Source organism: Diprion similis, chromosome 5, assembly GCF_021155765.1.
Source record: "Diprion similis isolate iyDipSimi1 chromosome 5, iyDipSimi1.1, whole genome shotgun sequence".
NCBI classification, from domain to species: domain Eukaryota; kingdom Metazoa; phylum Arthropoda; class Insecta; order Hymenoptera; family Diprionidae; genus Diprion; species Diprion similis.
This window is the reverse complement of record NC_060109.1, coordinates 2,191,819-2,218,927: the sequence shown is the minus strand read 5'-3', so window position 1 is coordinate 2,218,927 and position 27,109 is coordinate 2,191,819. Positions and strand designations below refer to the sequence as shown.

General features: G+C 34.5%; 1 protein-coding gene across 1 annotated transcript; it reads right to left on the bottom strand.

Moving 5' to 3' along the window:
* Positions 1-10,500: 10,500 nt before the first annotated feature.
* LOC124406376 (putative fatty acyl-CoA reductase CG5065) lies at positions 10,501-24,564 on the bottom strand. The gene is made up of 4 exons (XM_046881774.1): positions 24,377-24,564; positions 21,436-21,912; positions 16,972-17,199; positions 10,501-10,908 (listed from the first exon to the last, which is right to left on the bottom strand). Exons 1-4 carry the CDS (start codon positions 24,562-24,564, stop codon positions 10,611-10,613), a joined length of 1,191 nt encoding a protein of 396 aa, XP_046737730.1. The 3' UTR covers positions 10,501-10,610.
* Between the last annotated feature and the right edge of the window lie 2,545 nt (positions 24,565-27,109).

Below are 27,109 nucleotides of genomic sequence, written 5' to 3'. Positions count from 1 at the left end.
TTGTTAGGGAATTATTTTTCTGCCGAACGCTACCCTGCTCGGTAATGCCATCACGTATAGTTGTGATGTGAGTTATTTAAAGTCCGCTCATTTTTTCCCCATGCAGATTCAACGTCACAACAATCAATCACCACCGATCTAGGGTATTTTGGCGCCGTTGGTACACATCTTACTTAAGTCCAGTCCAACGCGAGAGAGAAACTATTTTGGAGAAAGAAGCTACACTCCTAGGCACACCATGTATACTCACACCACGAATTGAGCTGAGCTCGGAAACAATTTCGTATCTCGCTTCACTTCGTGTGTACCTTATGCTCTCCGCCAATCTGTGTGTTCAGTAATTAAATTTCAGTCATCTGGGAATAGCTTGGCTTGCATTCGTGCAGTTTGCAGTTTCTCTGTCCCAAAGTATTGCTAACCAGAGCAGCTGAGTAATTCTCTAAGGAAGTGTGAAATTCGAGCCAAGGATCTGTCCTAGCAATATAGAGAATGGCAGCTCCGAAGTTACGCTGCAGTTTTGCGCTCGTTAGGACAATACGCAGGCAGAATACGTCTGAATGAAATCCGCGCAATTTTCTTTGGCAAAACCGCAAAATCACACCATATTTCCAATATTTGTTGTACTCCTTCGTTTCTCCCTAACGCCTTGGAGCAGTCCTACCTTTACCGACCGAGCGAACTCATCCGTCTTCTTCCTATATTAAATAAACAAAGGAACGGAATGGGTTGAAATTTCGACGGTACATAGCTTTTTTGTAGCGGAATCGAGGAAGGTTGCTCATATAGAAATGTGGGAATAGCGAAAGGGGTCAAAAAATCACATTTTTTTTTACGATTTTCGGGAAATGAATAACTTTTTTCGATTCCACTACAACATAGCTATGCACTGTCGAAATTTCGACCCATTCCGTTCCCCTGTTTATTTAATATAAGAAGAAAACGGATGAGTTCACTCGGTCGGTAAAGGTAGGACTGCTACATCGAATTAACTTTTACTCTAAGGATAAGCCGAAGGATTCGGTTGAAGGAATTCTTGTTTTTATATCAATCGAGCATCTTTCGAGATTTCCCGCGTTGCATGAGTGATGAATTTTTTCCATGTTTACTCCCGGCGTTCCGGGGAAGAATTACGGTAAGAAAATGCTTGGCGCTGAATATTGAAGATCAATTTTATTCAAATGAGCCTCACTTATACCTTCGAAATCGGTTGATTCATTGTATAAAAACTCTGCAGGCCAGATATTTGTTGCCTGCAACGTAAGCCTATCAATCATAGTATAAAAGCTTGAGGTCAAACTCTGTAGATATATATCATATTATTCAACTGCGATGCCGTATGTTTAATGCAAGATATCCTCGCACGGTTGTAGGAATTATATTATCATGCCTTACATGCCGATGAAATGTATTATGGTAAACACAACGTGCAAATACACAATATGAATTACAAAACATGTTTTGCCACCGGACAATCGATACGAAATATCGTTTCATTTCAGCAGTCATCAGGTTATTGATTATGTCGATGCGTTAAGCGGTTATAAAGTGGAATTTTAAAATACCTAAATATCCCTTTTATTTCTGAGTGAACTGAGACAAAATTTTATTCGTTAAATTTAATGAATAATCTTGGTGAAATCGACATCGTTGCAATAACGATTCAAATGTTGTTGGAACTACAAGGAAATTTGTCTAATTATGTTAAATCTGTTTATTTAGTTTAATAAATTTTCTTGTTGAACTATTTTTTAAGATTGGTTGAGTGTTTCAATGATATCAAATCAGTGTAACTTTACAGAGTTACAAGGAAATGTGCAGAGTAACCATAAACAAATTGAAAAGTAACATGTTTTCGATTTTATGGTCATAGTTAAAAAACTAATCTCCATTTTGTAATCCAAACTAATTTTTTTCGGTTGTGGTGAAAGCTGAAAACGCGTTGGACTGTATGATTAAAACCATAAGTATAAACATTTTTATCTTTCTTAATTTGTACTCTCAGATTTTTTTCGGGATATCCGACGACCAGAATTCCAAAGAGAGGTTATAATTTGAAATCCCAAAGTTACCGTCGATTCAGATAGTAAGAAAAAAAGTTATGAGATCAACTGTAGGAGTGAAAAATAATCAAAAATTATCCCCGGGAGCAAAAGTAGGGTTATGTTACAAGAGCCACTCACATCCCAGAAACTTAAAACCCAGATGAAGACCAATATATAAATCTGCGAGTGTACCTAATTGTGGAATTCCGTTTTCCAAAATCCGGTAACGAAGAAGGTGGGGATGATAACATCTACTTTTCCCACAATCACACTCAGTCGGTATTGTCACGTGTTGAACAAATTGATCTGATTCAGAAAGTGACAGGTTTTTCAGGGGAGAAACAGCAATAAAATCTGTACTCCCTCTGATTCAGCAAGTCAATTTTAACGGACTAACAAACGGGAGTACGTTTTTTTTTTGTTATCTCAGCAACGTTGCAGCCTTTACAAATGAATTTTAAATGGATAAATTTTAGAGCCGAATATCAATTTTCATCCTGTCATAGATAATATGTTTAAAAAGAAAATTACATTCAGGAAAATGTTTTACATCAATTTTGTTTTTCTGCCCGCAAATTTGAAATATATCACAATTTTTTTGGAATTTAAATTATGACGCTGTATTGCGTATAAAATTATTTAAATCACGCTTAAAAAGCTCTAAAAATTTTCGTTAAATGCTGAACACATGTTAGATAATTTATTTCCAAAAGTTGAAAAATTGTTTTGAATAAAATAACGAATTCTCAGTAGGACATCCTCGAGTGATGATTGATTGTTGCATTCTCGGAGGATTTCTTACCTGCAGGTCAGCATCTTCTTCTCCTTTTATCTCCTTTTCACTCAGTGGCGGCTAGAGTTGGAATTCGAACTCCTGTCAGCCGAGACAATTCGCACTCCGCAAATTCCCACTGGTCCTCCTTCCTCTGAGAAACGAGTTCCGTTGTCCCAGTAAGAAAAAAAAAGAACACCCTCAGGATAGGTTCGAGTTATCCCACGGAAGTCTCACTCTAACGCTATTTCGCAGCTGATTCCTGATCCTGACGTATTGAGCAGTTTTTCACCTTGGTGACGTCGAAAATCGTATTCGAAAAACTGAAAGGAAGAATTAAAAAAGGTGTCATTTACAAGAAGAAAAAAAAACCGGAAACCAATAGCACTCACAGCCACCATATCAATTTAATTTAAAGTATCACTCTTAAAATTGCAACAAAAAATGAGATGGAATTATAATTTTTTCATTTTTTCATTCGATATTACGCGGGTAAGGGACGCTATACGATTTTGTTATCAAATATTTATTCACACTTATTATCAGATTCATGATTACTCAGGTAAACAGTATTAGAGCTTTTTGAGATTAACCTTTTGTCAGACTGTCTAAAATTAATGGCTCCTGTATCCCGAAGTTTGGGATAATGGGAGCAAATAACATTTTTTAGTTTATTAAATTCTTTTAGCTAGGATTATTTAGTTTAATGATTTTCCAGTGATTTTCTGGTAACCAGATAAGTAAAGCTTACCTTTGTAATTAATAAAGAAATAAATTATGTAAATTACGAGTTTTATTAACAACTTTCTTTAGCATGCTTCCATTCCCCCACGTTCCCTTTTGTAACGTTTTATCAAACCGTGGAATACAAGAAAAAAAAAAAAAAAAAAAAAAAAAAAAACAATCAATTTATTAAACAACGATATATGAAACAATTATACAAAATATTGAAACAATTATTCATCTGGTCTGAGGATCGAAGAGATATACACAAGATAATCAATAGAATACCAATAGAATAGACCAGATAGTCTATTATTATTCCGAAGATACAATAAACAATATGCAATAAAGATAAAATTCAAATACAAGTATCATGAAAGACACACGAAAAAAGAATAAATGAGGATCTCAGACAGTATTGTTAAAATGTATAGAAACTCGTTGAGGGTTCGGAGAAGTCATGCCTATAGAATGATTTTGAAGGAAGTACAATTTTTTATAATATTTATTGTTTTAAGTGTCATCGTATTTTAAATTGTAATTTGTTACCTGATCAGGATTTACTTTTATGGCACTTCACAGGTTTTGGTTTTACACTTTTGAAATCGAACTTTCACCTTCGACCGTCTGTGATTTTACATTTTAATTTGTTACCTGATCAGGATTTACTTTTATGGCACTTCACAGGTTTTGTTTTCACACTTTTGAAATCGATATACATTATGAATAGATATATCGTCACACCCTGTCGTGGTGTGAGTATACATGATGTGCCTAGAAGTGCAGTTTCTTTCTCCAAAAAAGTTTCTCTCTCGGGCTAGACTGGACTTAAGTAAGATGTGTACCAACGGCGCCAAAATACCCTAGATCGGTGGTGATTAATTGTTGTGACGTTGAATCTGCGTGGGGAAAAAATGAGCGGACTTTAAATAACTCACACCACGACTATACACGATGGCATTACCGAGCAGGGTAGCGTTCGCCAGAAAAATAATTCCCTAACAATATAGGGATTTCTTTAGACAGTTGGTACACATCTCACTCAAAGGCTTTAACCTCGAAGAAAGGGCGTTTCGTAGGAGTTCGAGGCACACCATGTATGCTCACACTACATACCCTATACTATTCTTGTCTCGAGTTTCTTCGAAATCACTCCTGAATCTTAGCGGCATCGAATCGAATCGAATCGAATTCGATAGGTAAGCTGAACCTGAAATCGTTCTTCAGGGGCTAAGCTGATAATTCGAAACGACACCGCGGGAAACACGAATCGGCACTGAATCTGCGGGGAAGAGAACGAAATAATAAATTTACCGGCTAAGACCAGCGATGTTTTTCCCTCGCCCATGTATGGGTATTGGGATTCCGATGGTCACCAAAGACCGCGGGAATTCGTAAATTCGTATAGCTGGACCTGAATGGTCGTAGTTGTATCGTAACTTTGGTTCTAAGATGTTTCTGGGTAAGATAAGCGGTAAGCTGCAGTGGAAAGAAGGGACCCAGAGGTCTCTACAACTAATTCAAAAGTTAAGCCCTGTTAGCCTAAGCTGATCGTTTACTCCGAGCTTTCTTCGAGACTCCGAGAGGAGTTCTAGGGATTTTGGAATAAGAATTGTCATTCGGATGGTACATACGGTTAAGGAACGCTTGAGCCTCTGATCTTATGATTATGACATAAGATAAGCCATGACTTTTGTGAGGTGTAATCTAACTTGATTTCATTTTTTAATTTGAAATTTAAATTTATCCAATTGAAACATCATTTCTTGATACTTGTTGTAATTGAGTAAAAGTGACGAGCGATTGAGTAAAATTTCATCACGTGTCACAATAATTGTGGGTCATTTATAATAAAGTTTGACAGCGTATAAAAAAGGTATCTAATGAATAATGAAATGTACTCGTATAATCGCAGATAAAAGAAGTTACGGGAAATTTAGTTAATTTTTTATTGGGATTTCAAAATGTTGCATTTAGTGTAATTTAAATGTTACCTTGGAAGGATCCTTTAACCAAAATTGATCTCTTTTATTAATTTTATTACTAGATAGTCATATATTCAGCATTTTCCAATTATTATGCTTGTAAGTTATGAAAATTTGTTTAAAAATACGAACATTGAAAATTCTGGAAGCATATAAACGAAAGCTTAGACATTGATGCTTCATTTGAAATCGTTTTAAAATTTTTAGAAATCTAGCAGATTCGTTCGATTGTACTCCAAAATAACTGATTTTATCCACAAGACTAAACACTACAAAGTCAATGAAACAGTTGTTTCTTTTCTTCTGATAATAATTTCAATATTGCTTTATGTTGATTAAAACAAATATCAGTGAAGATTCAAATATTAGTCAAATTCAATATTCCACGGTGTTCAGACGATAAGCCAATGTTACAGTAAAAAAACAGAAAACAGTATGTAGTTAATATATTTCAAATAATGTTACAGTGATTTGAAATGAAACAACAATACCTAAACTTTTCATAACAATTCCAGTGTTTTCTGGTTCGCACTTCCAAAGTGATTTTTATCCCTCACGAATACCTGGACGGATCTTGTAAGTGCTCAAAACACCACAGCGTCCTAGTGAAATTAGAAAAGGTATCGATTTTTGGTCAACCAACGTCCTTATTTTGCATCAAGAGAAACGTGAAGAATGGAGAAAGAGATGGTTCAGAACTCGACCCGCATGACCTCTTCACGTAACACGGATATATATAATCCTTGGGACGCGCCGCTGACTCTCAGCTTTCCATCGTAGTATTTATCAAGTTACGATAACTCGAACAGTTTGTTCGCGTCGTAGATATAATTCGCTTTTCAAGAAGAACGGTGCACCAGGCGTTGAGTTACTCCCAAAGGAGTTGTTAAACTTTCACGATATACCGGAGGACCAACTTAACTCTTTGTTGACCTTCCAAGACAATATTGTAGCAGACGTTGAGACCTATATTTCAACAAGTGATATGATCCACGGAGATTTCTCTACTTACTTCCGTTTGAGTTTCACAGCTTGCATACTTAGGTTACACCTAGATATAGTTAATAGTTATATACGAGGTTATATCCATGTATTCAATACACGTGAACATGGTTTTCAAAATGTTACTAGCATAGGAACTTACGGTGTTACGTTTTTTTTTTTTTTTTTTTTTTTTGCCCCACAATTGAATCTCAGATTACAGACACACCTGATTCATAATTTTGGAAACTGACTCCAGTGTTTATTCACCTTTGCTGAGAGAAAAAGGCTGAATGAAAAACTCACGCCTTTTTTCTCCCTTGAATGCTGACTCAATGACTTTGTGAATTTCTTCCGCGACTCAAATTATGTCAAGATTCGGAAGTCTTGTTGAATTTTGCACGCCTCATTAGACACCAGAAACGCGTTATAAATTCGGTTCAAAGTTCCGGCAACGTAATAATATTCGGCGTGTGTTTGGATAAATCTTTTCCACAAACTTGTTATATTTCAGTTTGTGTTCTCGAGAGATTTCGTACGCGTGATGGTACAAGTTCGGCCTCAAACTAAAACTACCATATACCGAGAGAATACGACAAAACTCAGTAGACTGAGGGACCGACTGCGCATGCGCAAGATGATTGGACTCTATTGGTCGTCAGTAGCATATCACTGAAATCTGTTCGTCTGCAAGACAGGGGAGCCAACTTACTCGAAACGGTGAATAAAACGTGAAACTCTCTCACGGCAAGTGGCGAATTGAAATTATGTTGTCATGATAACTCGTAACAGGTTGATTAAGGTAGTTATCTCCCAACTGCACTAGTCATAACGTTCGAACAAGAATTAATATTATAATTCCTGCGTTCGACATACGTTTCACTCTCGTAGTACTTTAGACTTGGCAACACTGCTCGGCGAGTGAAAGAGAAAGACATTATGTTTACTTACGAATTTGACTCCCGATCAGTAGACCTATAACCAAGCAATCATGTCGACTCGATTTTAAACCCGCCTATCGCGAAATGCGACGTTGCCACGCGCTCATGACGCCAAGTCTCTCGGATGGCTTGTGCTTTTCGATTTTTTCTCGAATGTGGTTTATGAGTTCAAAGCGATTTTGTGTCCCGTTCAGAAGCATGGTACATTACTCTCATGTATAAGTTGAGCAAAAGTAGTGAATTTTGAACACGCAGATGATCAATTGATCTCAGATTGAAAATAAATAAGTATTACTACTCAAGTTATTTTTTTACCAAGTTTCGGAGCGTTCTCGAGTAAGGTCCACAGTTGGGGGATAACAACTTTAACAATTAAAGATTGCCACACATCAAACACTTGAGTTCTGCTCAACTTGAAAAACTTTGCAACGTGTATAACATAACCTCCGTAAGCAGCGTTGGACGAGTGAAGGTTAAGGTGGCCAGCCTGCTTAGAAAGCTTGCGCATGCGCATTCGGATGCTGAATCTACAGAGTTTCATTGTTTTATCTCGGTATACTTATGTTATCTATTATATTAATGAATTTGTGCGTTTATTTTGGTACATGCTTGATTCTCTAGCTAATAACCCGATTGATTCTCGAGTTTAAAGAACGTTTGGCTTCATACGGACGATCGGATATGAAAATTTTTTTTATTCAACGTCTGCGAAGGAAAGAATTCGTACCAAATTATCTGGTTAATATTTGTACAGCCTTTAAGTTACATTATCGAAAGTCTGAAATGTTGGTACAAACAAAGTCCAGTGAAAACAAAAACGAATGAACTGAAAAAAAAAACATTTTTAGCTGGTGAAATACAAATATTGCTATTAAAATGAAAAATTTTCCAATAATTATCTCATGGCGTTCGGTTGCAAATAGAGAAAGAAAAACAAATTCGCAAAAAACTTGAAATACTTATGTATCATACGTATACAAAAAAATCAAAAGCCTTATTGTGAACCATTGATAATTCGTACGGATAAGTTGACAAATAGGTGGTAAATCCTATTGAACGGCAAAAAACGAAGCCAAAATTAGTTTAAAGAAAAATTCATTCTTATTAAAACTTTGTTTCAGAACTATTTTTGGGAAAAAACATTACCTTGAATTATGGATGTCTTTTATAAGAAAGTATTCGGAAACGAAGTTTCTCGTTGTACTTTTTTTTTTTATCCATTTCAACGTACCAATAATTTTTATTTTTCTTTTCCTCGTTTCAAACGATTTCTAGATGAAGTAGTGTTTTAAAAAGGAGGATAATAAAAGAAGAGAAAAATTCTTGAAAAAATGCATTTTTCGTTTGTTAGGTAAACCCCTTAAAGAAATCTCCACAATATCGTGAGATTATTAAAAAAATTCAAATCATGCAGATCACTTTCACGAAAAAAGTTATCGATCGAACCAGTCGTGATGCAAACAACAATTTGTTACTCATTAATGGCGCTTTCTACACGTATAGAGAAGATATTGAACGCAGTCATGAACGAAGTTCGAATCGCATAGCTAAGTCGTAGAACGAGACCTTTATATTCGAAGCAGCGACAGTTATCCCGAGATTTTTCTTATACATATCAGCCAGCAATCGAGCTTGCCGGTAAAAAAGAAGCAACCAAGTCAGCAAGCCAAGCCAGTCGACCATGTTTGATTTAAGATTATGGAAAAAATGTTTAATGGAGGGATTCTGAAGAGGGTTAAATGTAATTTGTTACTCTACCCACTGGCCGAATCAAATCGTCTCATGCAGTATTTTCGACGTTATCGACCGAGTTATTCCCGCTCACCAAAGTGCCTTATAATCATAATACAAATCCTTTATTCAGTAAAACGAGTCACAAAAATCCGAATATATACCTACAATACACGCATTAATATACAAACTTATACAATTTATAATTACAGAATTTTGATTCCAGCCAATTATCCGATTAATATACTCGTTAGAGGAAACGATGTAACACTTATTACGTAATACGAAAATCTTCTGAAATTGAAAATGCACTTTCACTAAAGTCGACGATATTTAAAAAACGGTATGAAAGTGAAACTTACTGTAATTTGGGCTGATTTTTTTAGTATTGTATTGCAATTCTGCAAAAATTTCGTGGGAAAATTAACATTTTCACTGCGAAACAAAAGTCAGTCACAATTACAACACCGAGATGCAACTCCAGTGGGGGAAAATTCTTCCGCTGAATGCAAAGAACTAGAGAAAGTTCAACGTTGCGTAGCGTTGTCCGTAGATCATTCTTTCAGCTTAGTGTGCTATTAGGCGAGTTTATAACCGAGATACAAGAAGGTGCCTTTCACAAGCAAATGTTTCCTCTAATCTCATCGTTGTATCTTTAACTGCGATCGTACATCAAACTGTTTTAAAGTTTTCATAGTCAATAATCATACTTCGGATTAATTTATTCTGCTAAAAAAATAGGTAAACGAAAATCGATTTCCTTGGTTTTGAATGAAACGAATCACAATCGAATTAAGGGGATATTCTGGTCTAGAAATGTGAAAGAATCAATTTATTTTCCTTCATATTTCCAAAGTTTAGGCCTTTGATACGGTTGACATGATATCTCAAGTTTTGATGGACCGATTTACTTGAAATTTGGTGGAAATGTCCTTTGTATATCACTCTATGGTTGAAAGTACAGATTAAAAGAAAAAATTTTTTTTTACTATTTTTAAATAATTCGAAAAGGTCAATAAACAGGGGCACAAGAAATTTTTTTTCCAAATCTTCGGCATTTTGTAAAATTTTGACAAGCGTCAAAAACATGTCAACCAGGATACGCCTTTTTTTTTCGGTGAATTTTTTTTGTATTCTTGAAACATGAATAAAGGTCTTGTAGAAAAATTGATGGTAAAATTTTTTTTCTTCCTTTTTTATCCCACTTAGAAAAATGTATAAAATTTAGGCCTCTGGACCAGAATACCCCATTAAGATTTATAACATCCCAGCATTCACCAATTTTTTCAATCACCTATCACGTGGAAAGATACTTGCAATTCGGGAAAACTTTTTTCAAAAACGAGCCAAAGACTGTTTCAAGTGACGTCATGCAGCCACTGGCTTTGAATTGAAGCTTTCATCTGACCGTGGCATCAACATTGACAAATTATTGTCAGAGGAACAGTAGGAAATAGAACACTGCAAGGAATCCCAGCATCGCGATTATCTTGAAATTTCTTATCAATCTCAGGTTAGCCTCGTTCATGCAGAGCTTCTTCGCCATCGCGCCTGAGCACAAGACGTACGATTCCAGATCGATTTCTGTCTGGACGTAAAAATCCTCTTGATCTGTCGCTGTCATTCGATCCTTGAGAGCTTTGATGGCTCTATGATCGCAAGTCCAAGACTTTGACAGGACTGGCTCCATTGTCTCCAGCACTGAACGTACGTACTGATATTCTCTAACCATTCTGAAAAATATTTAGACATAGTTTAGAACGAGTCGATTGTTCAATCGTGTTTTAGTTGAAAATTAATCGGGCTTAAGATTAAGATTGTTGTTTAAGGTTGGAATAATTAATAAGAAGCAGAGACTCCAAATTAAGAGTCATTAACCAAATTAAATTCTGACACCGTGAACTTTATCAAACCAACATATTCATAGCAAAATAGAATAAAGAAGTATTCTGGTATTCTGGTCTAGAGGCCTAATTTTTAGACATTTTTCTAAGTGGGATAAGGAAGAAAATTTAAAAAAGAATTTACCATCAATTTTTTTACAAAACCGTTATTCATGCTTCAAGACTACAAAAAAAGGGGCCTCTTGGTTGATATGTTTTTGACTCTTGTAGTGTTTCGTATCAAAAAATCCAAAGAAATTCTTCATTAATAAAGAAGTCTAAATAGTCCGGAGCATGGAAAGAGAAAAGAAAAAAACTTTCACAAAATGCCGACGATTTGAAAAAAAATTATTTTTTGTGCCCCTGGTTTTTGACTTTTCCAAATTTTTTAAAAACAGTAACAAATTTTTTTTTTTTTCATCTGTGGTTCCGACCATAGAGTGATATACAGAGAACATTTCCAAAAAAATTCAAGTAAATCGGTCCATCAGAACTTGAGATATCATGACAACCGTATCGAAGAAAGTAGTTTCGAGAAAAACGCGTTCAAAAATTCGTTCACAAAAATAACTATAACTCCGAAAATAATTTTGAATTTCCAAAAATCATTTTAGAAGCTTATTCTTGAAGGCCTAAACTTTGGAAATGTGGAGAAAAAATGGATTTTTTCAAATTTCTAGACCAGATTACCCCTTAATAAGTTATTGTATGCATACGGTAGTTGGTTTTGGTGACAGTTGCATCAGACCTTGACCTTTTACCGATGAGATTATTATCAGTGTTTGTAATTATCAGGTCAATGTAAACGTGTTTCATGCTGCTCTGAATAACAGGCGAATGGTAATGGATCTGCAGAGGGGGAAACGTGAATGTGTATGGAAAATCAGGAGAAACATATTCTTGGAACTTCGTCATTACAGCTGTGTGCAAATGGTGGTATAAAGCTTTTGGGATTATGTCTGAATTTGAAATTCTTGCCTACAGATATAAATATTCAGTATTTAATAGGGCGAAGGCATGAATCAAACGGTAGTGAAGTATGAAAAAAAATTTCCACGCTCTTGCAAAGATTGAAAATGCATTTCCGGAGAACAAAGAAAAACCTGTGCGTTAGATCTTTTTAAGGGGGAGCTCAAGATCTCTTTTAAAATTCACATTTTCAGATAAAATTCAATCACTGCGTTCATTAAAATTGTTTGTGACATTCTAACCTAGATCTGGATAAATTTTTATTCAATTTCTTGCGTTAGTCGTATTTTTCTCGTTAATATAAATCACTAATTTCGAATTCTCACATTTCCTTGTACCGCTCAAAGTATTCTGATATTTTGAATCTATTTTCAAAATAAAATGATTGCGCAATTGCGGTAAAAGTTCGGAGTCTTCGAAATTAGTTTTTTTTTTTTTTTTTTTTTTACAGCACTGCAGATTCAAGGCTGTATTCTTGAATGAATTTCGTTTTATTGACCCAAAGAAAGTGTAAAGAGTAAAAAAAAAAGAAATGCTGCACAAGATATTTGCGCAGCAAATAAATTGAGGATTTTTTTACAATTTGAAACACGTCGAGAAGAAGAAGACTTGAACTCCAGTCGAGACTTAACGACGACGTGAATTGGATATCAAATAAACGGTACCATGTGGTGTAAGTTCTATACGTATTTACTTAATACGAGTAATTCTGCACGCTCATTGAATGAGGCATTCAAGTTTGAAAATTGCTTTCAAAACCGTTTGATAGAGGATTCTAAAGTAGCGTAACATTTGCACGTTCCAAATTAATGGCAAAGCTCTTAAAGTTGATCGGTCTTTTAGAGATAAAAGGCTGAATGTTTCTTATGTTTTGAATCAATAATAAGTGAGTATAAAATAATTTTTTGAGAATGATCTGAAGTGCAGTTTTTGTGTAATTATTTATCAAACATGTAGTTGATAGGGAATCTTGTTAAAACGCAAATTTTTGATACAATTCAATCATAACTGCAGCTAAAAATACAAAAAAAAACACTGTAATTTTTATTAATTAACTCTCGTAAATTACACAAAAATTATAACAAAACGTGTTCTGACGTGTAGTTTTTTAAACATAGTAATCTAAATGATCGAAAATTCACGAAAATATCAATCAAGTATACTTAAACATGAATAACATATCTGACTCGTGAAAGTGTGGCAACGTTGGATGAAAAACCTCTATTCCATTTTACAATATTTTTTCTTATCAAATTGTCTGGTGTGTCGAAATTTAGTTATTTCATTACTCGTTTTGTAAATTTATAAATGAAATTCAACTGAACACTGGCAACAACAATATACAACTGTTAGACGCGCTGTTGCCAGATTTATTTTATGCAGAAAAATACTTGAGTCAAAAAATATTTGTCTATTATTGTTAGTAAATAAATAATTAAATCAATCCGATTAGAAGTGATCTTAGGTAGTATCTAAATTTAAGTCATTAATTTACATGTTCATGTTTTTTATTTCGATAAAAAGAAAGAAAGCAAAAATCTAGATTTTATTATGACTTGCGGGTACTGAAAATCGATTTTTTAAAAATTCTTTTAAATGGTCCCTTATTACCTCAAAAACCATATCCGTTTTGAATATGATGAATGTTTTTCAAAGTATAGCATAAGACCGCCAGATAGGGGACTAGAGTACGTAAAACTTGAAACGTTTTCATCTGAAACCTGCATATTTCAATTTGGCCGTACCGATAACTCGAGCAATTTTCAACCGATTCACTTTAAATTTTAACCGGATCTTGAAAAATGTACTGTCCAAAGAAGTGTGTAGGAATTTTTTTTTTATATGGCACCGTTTATTTGTTATTAATAATTTTCCAGCGATTTTTCTGCTAATTTTGCAAGTTTGACTTTGGAAGTGTGCCATTCGGCCAAAAATTAATGTATAAAAAAAACCCTACGCACTTCTCTAGCTGTTATTATGTACAATGAAAAAAAAATTAGTGACCCATCATAATTAAAAATTTACAGAAGTTGTTGGTACAGCCGTGAACCCTTGCAAAATAGAAAGGTAATCGGAGAAACGCTGCACAGGCGCCATTCTTAAGTAAATTATTCTATAAAAATTATGTTTTACAGTCAATTAAATATATAACAAACTTCTAACCTTGCGAACTAGATTGATTTTATATTTTCCCGGAAAAATAAATCACAAGGCAGCCTATTTTTCGGCATCTAGAGTAACCTAACCTCTCAATCCATCTGGTCATCCTAATCCACACGGTGCAGTGTCAAGTAGCGTTGCTGGTTCAACTTATGATATTCTATAGCTATACCTATCGTGGGTCTTTTCATCGTAGTTCCGAACAACTTTTACTTCCAGTACATTGCGCCGCCATTCTCTACGGACCATTAGCGCATAATAAACTCTTTGGATGGTTTTTCTTTGTAGGTGATGATGCCATCGTGGAATGAAGGAATAATAAAATAGCCGACATCGTAATGCGTCAGCGTGTAATATTACAATATCAATCGTAGTCTATTGAACTATAATTTATTCGCAGAAGAATCGTTGTAAGTGAATCTATTGCTGTATTTTATGCAGTTTCACTTTTTTTTTTATCATCTTATACGAGATTTTCGGGAAGAAGTAGAAAGAAATTGGAACACCAGAAGACACTGATCAGTTCTATCCTCGATTCGATATATCGACCCTATAATTGATAAGTCGAAACTACAATCCGGGAAATTTCGACTCACTTCAAACTTTATTGCTGACTAATATTACAAAAACACTCACTAAATTCAGACGACAGTTCGCCGTGATGTATATAACCTAAAAAATTTTTACTGTTGTCGGTGTTTGGACAGTGACGACTGTTCACATTTTTGAGGTTAGATTCATAACGGTTGGTCACCCTGGCAAACAGCTGTTCTCGGATTGTAGCGCGTGCGCATTCAACTTCAGCAGACGATGGACCATGTAGTCGTTAGGAATTCACTCTACTATACAAAAGTCAACACATTTTTCCTCTCTCTCTCTCTCTCTTTTATGTACCCAGCATGACTATCACGCAGATAAAATCATTATTTCTCACTGCTGATATCATTCTAGTTCTAGTGCTTTTCCATTCTATATTTTGTTCTTGATTTATTCACTATTTAACCCTAAGATTTATTTATGTTCGGGCTATATTAGCCCTCGTTTACGCCATGGAGCCATCCTACCTTTACCGACCGAGCAAACTCATCCTCAACTCATCAAGATGTTCTAGCGATCAGCTGGGCGCTCGGCCGGTACGGCAGAGCGTTCCTTGTTCGGAATGTTCCTTGGTTGGACCGCTCGGCCATGGGCCCAGCTGATCGCGAGAGCATCTTTCATTCACGAAATTATTGTAATTACTAGTTTTCATCTAGCGGCCTCAATATTGCATGAAAACAATCTCACGATGGTTCATTTTACTCCTCAGTCTTTTCGCTCTTGCGAATAGTCCGTAAAATATGCACCTCTTGTCCCTGAAATGCGGCAAATGTGAGACTAGCTACACGTGTCAAAAAATTACACATTTTTTTGACGATTCTTGAGATACGAATAACCCTCCTCGATTCCGCTACAAAAGAGCTATGCACCGTTGAAACTTCAACCCATTCCGTTCCTTTGTTTATTTAATATAGAAAGAAAACGGATGAGTTTGCTCGGTCGGTAAGGGTAGGACTACTACATCGCGTTAAAGCGAACAATTCGCCATAAATTTTTAACTGTTGAACCAACTTAACGATGCGGTATTCCGTTTTGAACTCATCATGCGAATCTCGAATCACGTGTACACTCAATTCGAGGAATGACCATAAAATTATTTCGGCATTAAGGTTTTATTTTTAGTAGACGAGCGTTGCATCGAATAATTCCACTTTGTATGCTCATATTGCGATAAACAAAACAGGACGGTTATATCCTCCACCATTGAGTGGCAAGTAACACATATTGCAACAAATTACACCGTGAAATTCGTAATTAGTACAGTAAGAGCATCGCAATTCAAATTGGAATTTGATGGATGCCTTTTGCATTGTATCTTGCATTTCAACTCATTCTGGATGTTACGACGCGTTTAATACAGCAGCGCAGAATCGCGTGCTCGTTTTAACAATTTGATTTAAAACGTTGAAATGTGCGCAGCTGCAATTAGGACACTGTCATATCAAATTGCGATTATGCATCTACATTTCTCAAAAGCTCTCACACTGCAGTTACGTTGTTGCTCTAAAAACTCTGATCTGTGTAGTTTTGTTCAGGTAATTTATTATTTATTCCTTAGCATATTTCGTTGACTTTCCTTGACGCGATAAATTATCGAATCATTATTATGTTTTTCTAATTAGGAATCTGAATGAATGAACCGCGGCTTGTGTTGTTTGTATGAGTGTACTTCTGCAGAGCTTATAAATCCCACTTTTATGGAGGTTTACTAGTCGAAAATATTTCACGTGTATCCATTTTACAACGAGATAGTTGTAAATATAGTATTTATCAAATTAAGGTAATAATCTATATTGTTTTCTTTTTTTTTCTTACTGAAATAAAAAATCATGAACATATAAATAAATAACTTGAATTTTGATGTTACCTAAGATCACTTCTAATCGGATTGATTGAATCATTTATTCACTAACAATAATAGACAAATATCTTTTGACTCGAAGTATTTTTCCGCATAAAATAAATCTGGCAACAGCGCGTCTAACAGTTATATGTTGTTGTTGCCGGTGTTCAATTGAATTTTATTTATAAATTTACAAAACGAGTAGTGAAATAACTAAATTTCGACACACCAGACAATTTGGAAACAAAAAATATACATAGTTAAAAAAAAAAAAATTATTTTGTTTTTTTTTATTCACTAGCCAAGTTGACCTCGATTTCATTGCACAGTTTTCAATTTCTTACCTCGGTTTACCGCCGATTGCAAACAAAAACGAGTCGCAGAGGAACGAGGGGAGCCATTCGAGGAGGAGGACGACGAGGAAATGCACCCGCGGTTTTGACGTCATCCCTCGAATACCGAAGGACGGAAAAGGGAACTGCTTGCTCGCCCTGTAACCGTTCTCGATCAGCTTTTCCCAGGTGCAACCGAGGGCTGGAGGGTTGTAGAAAGTCACCATTTGCTCGTGGCTTCTAGAGCGAATAAAAAGAAGAGTTAGAACTGAAATTATCAACTTGGAGCAAATAAAACTGGTATTTCAAAATACTGGGATTTTTATAAAGTCATCTCTACAAAGACTATTGAAGAAAAGAAAACTTGGTACGATATTAGTTAAAATATGTTCGTAAAAAACAAAGAAACATACTTTTTTTTAGGACAAATATTTTGGTTAAAAAAATAAAACTGTATAAACTTTTTTAGGTATTTAAATTTTGAACGATTGTTCTAAACAACTTTTGATACATTTTACTGTCTTTTTTTATGCAAATGTGATCACAATTGTCTTGTTTTTATGTCTAACGAAAATCTGCGAGCACTTCTATGGCCATTTTTCTTGATATCTCTTCTCCATCGCGAATTTTGAACATCGATAAATTCGAAATAAACAGTCAAGTAATTATCATACTTTCACGCGCTGAATCGTAAATAATAAATTATGATTTTTGCATAAGTATTATTGAAAGTATACTTAAAATATTTAATAACATTGAAATAGATGAATATACGACAATTATTGCGTATATATTTTACACTATTAATAATAATTGTCGTATGTTCAGATATTCCAATGTAATGAAATTTTTTTAATACGTTTCCATTAACACTCATGTACGTATGATTTCAACAATTATAATTTAATTAACTGCAGAAACTTTCTTACTCAGTGCTATTAAAACGCCGAAAAATACTGAAAGTGAAAGTGCAACGGCACGCGTATAATTATTTTCGGTCTTTCCGATTATGCCACCAAAAAACACTGTTCAGCCATCGAGAAAACAACTCCACAAATCATGACGACCCGTTATGTAGTATTTATTCATTTATTTATCGACCATTTTTAGTTTTGTGGATAATTTTTCATACAATCTTCCAAACTCTGAATAGCACTACGAAATTATTTCAGATTTTTTTGTTGAACCGTTTCATTTTTATGAATTTATAAACCTCGAGATAGGAATTTCAAAATGTATTTGATTTTCTCGAAAACATTCTAAAAAATTCTTTTTCGATCAACGACGGTTATTTCACGTCATATTCGGAAAAAAAATTTTTTTTTTCACACGTATATAACTAATTTGAATTTTTTTTTATGCACTAACTGGATGTGAAATTATGCATATTATCGTATCCTGAAAATTAAACTGTAGCAACCCGAAAATCTCGTTTTTTAAATGCTGCCGTAAAAAGTTAATTTCACACCCACCTGGTGCGTAGAAATGAATAATTATCAACACAAATAACAAATTGAACAAAATTACGAGAAGAAAAATCTTTAATTCGGTGAAATGAGTAGAAGAAAAATACTTTTTACTTCCAGAAATCGTCGTCGAAATGGTCGTTTTTGATTAAAGAATTTTTTAGAATTTTATCGAGAAAATCAAACATTGCCTTCCGTTATAAGATTTTTAAATTTATAAAAACAGAACGGTTGGAGAAAAAGATCTGACGTAATTCAGGAGTGCTATTTAGAATTAAGGCAATCATAAAAAAATTACGATCGAAATTAACAATAGTGAGGAAAAATCATCGGCGAGTTGGCATGGAATACCTTATATGTAAATTAGGCGCCGCTATTTTGACTTTCTTTTCTTGTTTATTTCACGCTGCGGAATCTGCAGATTGCATGACCGGACGAATAACTATTCTAAAATTCTTTCGTTGCCATGCGAGCAGGTAAATGTGGGCCATTTCATGCTTGTTGATCCGTCTTTTATTGCTCGATTTCTTCTGGATTTCTATATATATACAGTGTCTCCTACGTGGCGTAATCTTTTTTTACAGTTTCAATTAAACAAGGTTTGATTTGCAAAAAAAAAAAATATACAGAAAGTGAAAGAGAATTATTACGAACGTATTTTTATTTGCAAATTATCAAATAACAAAAATCTTATTTGTAAATAAAACGGAAATGAGTTATTGCAACAGTCAGGAAAATAACTTTATAACGTGTGTCTATCAGGAAAGTGCGCATTTTATGCGCGTGCGTCAACACGTTCGAATTTTATTGGTTAACAGTTACCGCCTGATTGAGCAGCCAACGCAATACCAATCGAAACTGTCAGAAAATGTCCCTAGGAATTCACAGCTAACACAGCTAACAGTGGGCTTCTAGGGAGATTTTTTGATAGACAGCTAATAGTGAGTTTCTAGGGATATTTTCTGATAGACAACTAATGGTGGGCTCCTAGGGACATTTTCTGACAGGCAGCTAACAGATGGCTCCTAGGGACATTTTCTGATAGAGAACTAACGGTGGGCTTCTAGGGACATTTTCTGATAGACAACTAACGGTGGGCTCCTAGGGACATTTTCTGACAAACAGCTAACAGAGGGCTCCTAGGGACATTTTCTGATAGACAACTAACAGTCGGCTGTAATTTACTCGTTTTTAACATCAATATCCTCCTATACCTTAGGTGATTTTCGGGAGAAAATTATTACAATATATTTCGCTATCGATTATATAAAATATCTAGAATCGTACTTTCATTTTTTTTTTCTCTCACCATATCTGAATCTGATAAGTCAGTGAAGTCGTGACCTTTTTCTTGGTCTTACGAAACTAGGAAATTTTTACTGTGAAAGTCACGATGTAAGAAAGTTAATTTCAAACATTCTACGATCGCTCCAAACTTATTGATACTTTTTTGAAACTCCACGATTTATGTTTTTTTGTTTCTTTCTGATTTATAATAAGTCTAATTCTAATTTGATTTTCACCAATAAACAAATATTTATCTAGCTAGAACGATTCGTAAATTATTTTTCAAATCCAACTGACACACATAATCTTATTTTACCTAAGACTACCTTCAATTTCACAAGAATCCAAGGTCGTCCAGTTATGCAAGATTATGCCACCGTTCTAGTTCTAATCAAGATTCTAGTCGTAAACAATTTTTTACCATTATTCGTCTTCGTCAGAATTATTAATTTATACTTAGACATCTATAACTTACCATTACCGTGAAAGTGAAATACTACAGGAAAATGCAGAACCATTTGATTGTGCAACAGACATCGTTCTTGTCGCAAACAACATTGCGTAATATTGAAAACCTTTGAGCGACGACAAAATGAAGAGAAAAAATAAAAAAAAAAAATAAAAAAAAAAAATAATAGTTTGTTCCATCGAAAAAAAATTTTCCTACACTTCGATGATTATAAACTTGAAAAAATATTTCTATTCACGGCTCTATAAAACTGAAATGAATGCACAAATAAAGGAATTGAGTTTAACTAATACTGCTACTAAAAATTTTATCCAATAACCCAGATTATTGTTTCGATTACTTTTTTGTTGAACCAAATAATATATATATTTTTTTTTTATGAAAAAGATATTCATATCCTGTCTCCGTGTGTATTAAAAAAATGTGATCAATCGATTAGTCGTAGGATTTGTTTTATTGCTCTTCCAATTGATCAATTAATCGTTTAACCGATTATAATCGAATAATCAGGAATTTCTTCCGATTATTTTTTTTTTCTTGTTCAATTAATCCTTTTTACACGCATCGATCAATATGTCATACGAAATTGTTGTTTCTGCGTTTAATCGCTCGATCCTACGATCGATTGCAATGTAAAAAACACTTCAAATTCTAAGATGATCGATTCAGCCGACTTATCGCACGAATTTCAAATAAAAAATTGCAAGTTCATTTGTGCAATAACATTCTCCGACGAATGATGTTCTCCAAATAAGCTTCTCGAGTCGCGAATCTTTATTTATTTATGAATCGTTTAATCGGCATTTTAATAATTAACCCGTTCATTTTAAAATGAAAATATCGACTCAAAATGCAGTTATTTGAGTAAAGAAACACCTTTTCAACGATTTTTATATGTTTTGGATATGTTTCAGAAATTGATTTTTCTATTAAAAATTAGTGTTTCTCTCTCGCAAGGTGAGAATAATTCCGCAAAAGTAGATAGTGACAATAGATTTGTCAAAAAATTTTACTCTTATTTCATATATTTGACAATTATTTGGTACGCAGTGTATCGCGAAAAAATATTAAAAAACGAAAATCAAGATTGTACACCATAATGTGCAAAAGCAAAATCGATAAATCGGCCTTTCAATTATTCGATTCTTGCGACTAACCGATCAATCGATCATTCGGAAAAGCATTCGATCAAATTCTTTCCTCAATTGCATCTTTCAAGCAATCCTCATCCCCATAAATCCCCATAACTCTCACCTCGTCCCTTTGTCCCATGCCGAGGCGATGAGGGCGTTGGCGGCAATGTCGACCGGAAGTATCGCTGCGGGTGAATCGGGATTCCCAAGAGCGTATCCAGCGCCGATCATGAGCGCCGTCGCCCCCTTCAGGACATTCGTGTAACCAGGAATCGGTTCCTTCACCGCCGGTCCGATGGCCGGCAATCGAACCATGGCCAGTGGGATTCCCGGGAGTTTTGACTCCAGGACTGACTCGGTGATCCGACCTTTCTTCCCGAAGACGCTCATTGCAATGGCGGCCGATCTCAGGGCGGGCAAATTGCGGCAGAACTCGAGAAGCTCGTCATGCGGACCACCCGCGTGGATCACGACGTTCAAACCCTGGAGGAGCGCCACGTGCTCCACAGTCAGGCCCAAATTTTCGTACATCAAGTTTCCTTCGAAGATTTGAAGTCGTGACATCGCTTCCGGACATTCTTGTTTCACTCTTTCAAACCTGTTTTTTAAAGTCATAGAGAAATCTGAGTATCGGAATTTCAAAGCACGTGTCTCATGGTGTACCGTGTGTCCATGAGGAAAGTGAGTACCTTATGCGCTTGCGTCAAGTTGTTCGAATCGTATTGGCCTGATTGAGCAGCCCACGCAATATCACTCGTGACTGTCAGAAAATGTCCCTAGGAGCCCACTGTTAGCTGTGGGCTCCTAGGGACATTTTCTGACCGTCGTCTTTCCTCATGGACGCACGGTATGAGGACGTACGCGCCAAAAAGATAAATTTGGCGGTGAAAGGGGGTACAGATTTCTTTTTTCTCAGCATTTGCTACAAAAGTACTCAAAAAGCAATAAAAAATAAATGACAATTAAAGACCTTATGTTTGGTGGATACACCCTCTCAGCACTAAAATATATTTTTATTTATCACATTTATAAATGGTATAAACTCCTATCCACCACTTTCATATTTTTTGTTATTTCGCATTTTTCAAAGAAGTTTCATGAAGTTTGTGGATAAATTGACATTATGTCAGGTACTTTCAAAATGACCGAAAGTCAATTCTTCACACTTTTGCACTTATGCATCCACGCATTTTTGTGTTAATAATATTTGTTAAGTATTCAAAAACTAATTTTTGTATATTTTTACATGCATTTTGTTATGGATACTGCCGTTTCCAAGTAGGTAAGAAGCATGACGAGTAAAAAAATTTATAGATACATTTAAGGTCTGTTTCATGAAATTTTTGTCATCGAGTTGCCACTGTTTATTGATATCGAGCGTCGTATGGGTAAAAATATGTAGTAAAAAAATTAGGATTTCCGTTCTGAGAATCGAAAAAAAAATATATATATAATATGTATATATATATATGAATAAACATAATCGATCTGAATCTCTATAACTTTTGTTATCCCTTTTCTTCCTAATTCCCTTTAATTTCATTACCGCAGTTGTCATGGAGTATGCACAAAGCATCTCGGAATGATAAAATTATGACGTCACGCCCTTACCGGAAGCAAAATGCCGGATCACTAAAACTCACCAAAATGATGAACAATTTTGTTTACCCAAAATGCGAATAAGGATTCAATTTTGTCGAAGAATATGAAAGGAGTGAGAAATGCGATCCTTTGCACTGAACTAGACATTTTTCAGGGCATGTCGAGTATCGGGATTGTCACTTTGCAACGCGTCATCTGGTGGAAAAAAATGAAACTAATGTAATCAGGCTGACAGTTGACAGTTGGCATTTTGTTTTCTCGCGTTTGAATGTATTATTGATTACGTTTCAATAATTCATGTAATATGAGTAATTTCAAACCCCAAGAATAACGACTTGCTTTCGTTAAAATTAAAAACTTAGGTTATGTGGTGATAAAATTCTCTAACGTCACGAGGACATTTTCCAATATTTGAGAAGACATATTTGTATCCCTGTGAAAATATGTACACTCTGTATGTTTAGGAATATTACAATCTCAATAAAAACTTGTCGTATTTTATGTAAAATTTATACACTGATATATTTATATATATATATATATATTCCGGAAATGTAAAACGTGACAGGGATACAACGCGTTGTATAAGTTTACAGAGATTTTGCGCTGTCATTCAGATTGTTTATGAGAGAATTGTGGATAACCGCAGATCATTTCCTGGTGAAACGATCGTTTTACTTTATGTCGAACGCTGTGTAGAGCTCTCAGGAAATACTTTCTACCGCGTGCATCGTCGATGTGATTTCTGGTCTATAATTTGTGCCGAAAGGAGTCGATAATGTTAATGAAGGATGGGATGAATGCTGGGGAATTGAAGGATTGCAACTGGACTTACGACCATGAAGGGGTTAAAATTAAATAAAATAATAAATGGGTCTACTACTCAACTGATAAACTAAAAAAGGGTTTTTTCAAGATTTTTTTTAATAAGTTTTGACTGTAAGTATTTATATAGGCTTTGTTAGGCTTAATAAAGAAAAAAAGATTTTTTTTTATTGATTTGAACCATTTTTTATACACGAAGATTGTAGTTGAAAATCAGTCTGTACTTGTGATGATTTCTCAGAAATGGTTAACCTAAAACCAAAAAATCGAATAGTCTTAGATTCAGCATGTTAATTGTCTCGGAATGAATCATACAATTTTTGATATTTTAAAAATTAACAAAAGGGCGGTCATTTTTCGAAAAAATTGAAAAAGACCGTTTTTCTTGCAGTTTTTTGAAAAAAAAAAACTATAGTTAAAATCGAAATTTGGAAAAACGTATGATTCATTCCAAGACAATTAAGGAACAAAAAAATTTATTAAGCCTAACAAAGCATACTTCAATACTTACAGTTAAAACTTATTAAAAACAATTCTTAAAAAAAACATTTTTTGGCTCGTCAGTTACGCTGAATTAATTGTAAGTGTTTAAAGCTCATGTCCATGAATTTTGGAATACATAATAATGTACCAACCCGCGTGAGGAGAGCAAATCTTTTATCCGGTCCTTGTTAGTCCGAAGATTTTTCGACCTTAGAACCACGTGGATGGTTTTGACACCCGGACAAGATCTCAGCAGCTTTTCAAGCACCGCGTTTCCTATATCACTTGTCACTCCTGTCAAGAGGATCTCCTGGCCCGCGAACCACTCGCGAACAGTCATTCTTACTGACTGAGTATAGAAGCTGCTTGCCGATATGCGAAAGTGAATCGAGAGTGCAGCTAGAGGACGGCGACTAATAAGAATAACCAGTTCTGGTCGAGCCATGAGATTATCGATAAACAATTATGACCATGAATAAAGTTACACTTTCTCCCTTTTTTCGGGTTTAGGAGTTTCAGCGTAACTCATGGAAACTAAAACCCATCTAAACTGGACGATTGACAAATTGACAAGCAAATTCATTAATGGTGCATTAATTGATGTACATTAGACTGTTTCAATTTATTTTTTTATTTATACACCTGCTGGAACAGTGTCTAAACAAATTTAAAAAAAAATATTCTTGTAATACAAAGTCTCAGGATTTTTAACTTGAGTTTAAAAATCGCCTCACAGCACGAAACGTGACTCTGTTCCATTTGACGATAAATATTCATTCCAGATTCTTCCCAAAATTTCGCAAAATAATCGCGAATATTGCGTTGCAAATAAGATAAGAATGAATTAGAATTTGACTTTAAGCTTGACGAAACGTTGAAAGCTGTTGCCACTTTATTATTTCGCCATTTTTTTTTTATTCGTAATTCTCGTATTTTGTTTATACATTTCTATTTTAGTAATTATCAATTGTCATGAACTCTTGGAATGAATTATCTTTTGTTTACTACGTACCTCATCAATCCATGCTAGTAAAGTTACTCTCGCGCCTTATACTTTATTGCATAATTGTTCTGTTTATCGCAAATTACCTCTTATCTTTGGATTTAAATAAATAAAATTATCACAGTATTTTGGAAGTTAAAATTGCTTTTTTCAATAGAAACGTGTACTAAAAAAAAAAAAAAAGAAAATTTTATTCCAAAATATTTTTCCTACGACATGAATTTTTCTCAATATATTTAAAAATTAATACTGGCACTCAATGAAACGGTTAATTAATAAAAAAAATTTGGCCAAGCTTGGCACAATTGTGTCGACCAACTCAGATGGTTGAACTTGGCCCAGCATGGTTTTTCAACATCAGCTCAGGAGTTAACTTCGGGTTTCACAACTGTTGCCAATCGATATTCGGCCCTTCAATAATAACCTGAGTAAATTATCATGATATAAAACTGTGAATTATAGATATGTTTCGTGGTTGTAACCCATACTTCTGGGCAGATTAATGGGTTATTAAATTTTAATACGCAGCATGGGATGTATTAGAGTAACAAAAAAACTGATTTCACAACTCGAAGATAGGACTCAAAGACTCGTTTTCAAGTAAGCCTGTGACGCATTTTCATAAGTTAACTAATAACAACACTGTAATATGTAATTTTGAAATACATAGTTATGAAATATTAAAATATCATATGGATTGAAAAATTTCGATGATATTTCAATTCGTCATACTTAATTTGCATATTCTGCAATGCGTTAAACGCGCCAAATATAATCCGTGTCTAAGGGTGAAATAGCGTGCGTGTCATTAGACCGCCTTTTCCCACGCGTGAAAGTGGAGAGGCGTATTTTTTTTCACTTTATATTTACATGAAAGACATGAGGATACATTTAAGAAATGCTTACACTCGTCAAGTAATTGCATTGTTTCTATATCAAGTCCTGAATTATTCTGCAATGGAAACTAAAACCCATCTAAACTGGACGATTGACAAATTGACAAGCAAATTCATTAATGTTGCATTAACTAATGTACATTAGACTGTTTCAATTTATTTTTTTTATTTATACACCTGCTGGAACAGTGTCTAAACAAATTTTTTTAAAAAAAGATCCTTGTAATCCAAAGTGTCTTAGGATTTTTAACTTGAGTTTAAAAAGTGCCTCACAGCACGAAACGTGACTCGTGAAAATTTAATATATTTTTTAATTTTTATCCAATAGGGAAAAGGTCACGCGATATATTGAAATCACTTGGAATCAGTTGAAATCATTGCAATCGCTTGTCACCCGATCTATAAGTGAATTTTCCCTTGGCATTAGCATTAAAAATACTCAAAATGTAAGTACTTATTGTACTTTTTGTTTAAATAAATGCCTCGTTATATAATACGTAGATATTCACTACTAAATAATTATTTCATTTCACGAGGAGAACTTAGTAAAATTTTTAAATATACTTCTTCAGAAGATCAGTAGTCTCCAAGTGATGATTTATTGGACACTTTTACTCCTTTGAAACGTTAAGTACAACATTTGGGTTCATAAAAAATCTACTGGCTCTGCATATTATTAAAATTCATCTTCTTTTCCTTCCCTAATTTGATAGTTCATATTCGAATTTCTCACAGATTTATTTGTGATGTAATTAATTTTTTCAAATTTGTATCTGAAACATGCTTACCATTATCGGATTCAATATTTATCAAGTTTTCTGATGACTTTGTAACTACATAATTTTTTTTCAACAACTACATACTCAGCGTTCACATTTCGGTGACATCATTGTTGAAATTGTTTTTTTTTCTTTCTGTTTCAGCAAATGACATTTCTTTTCTACTGTTTGCTTACTTTTTCTTTTTTTTTATATATTTGAATCCGT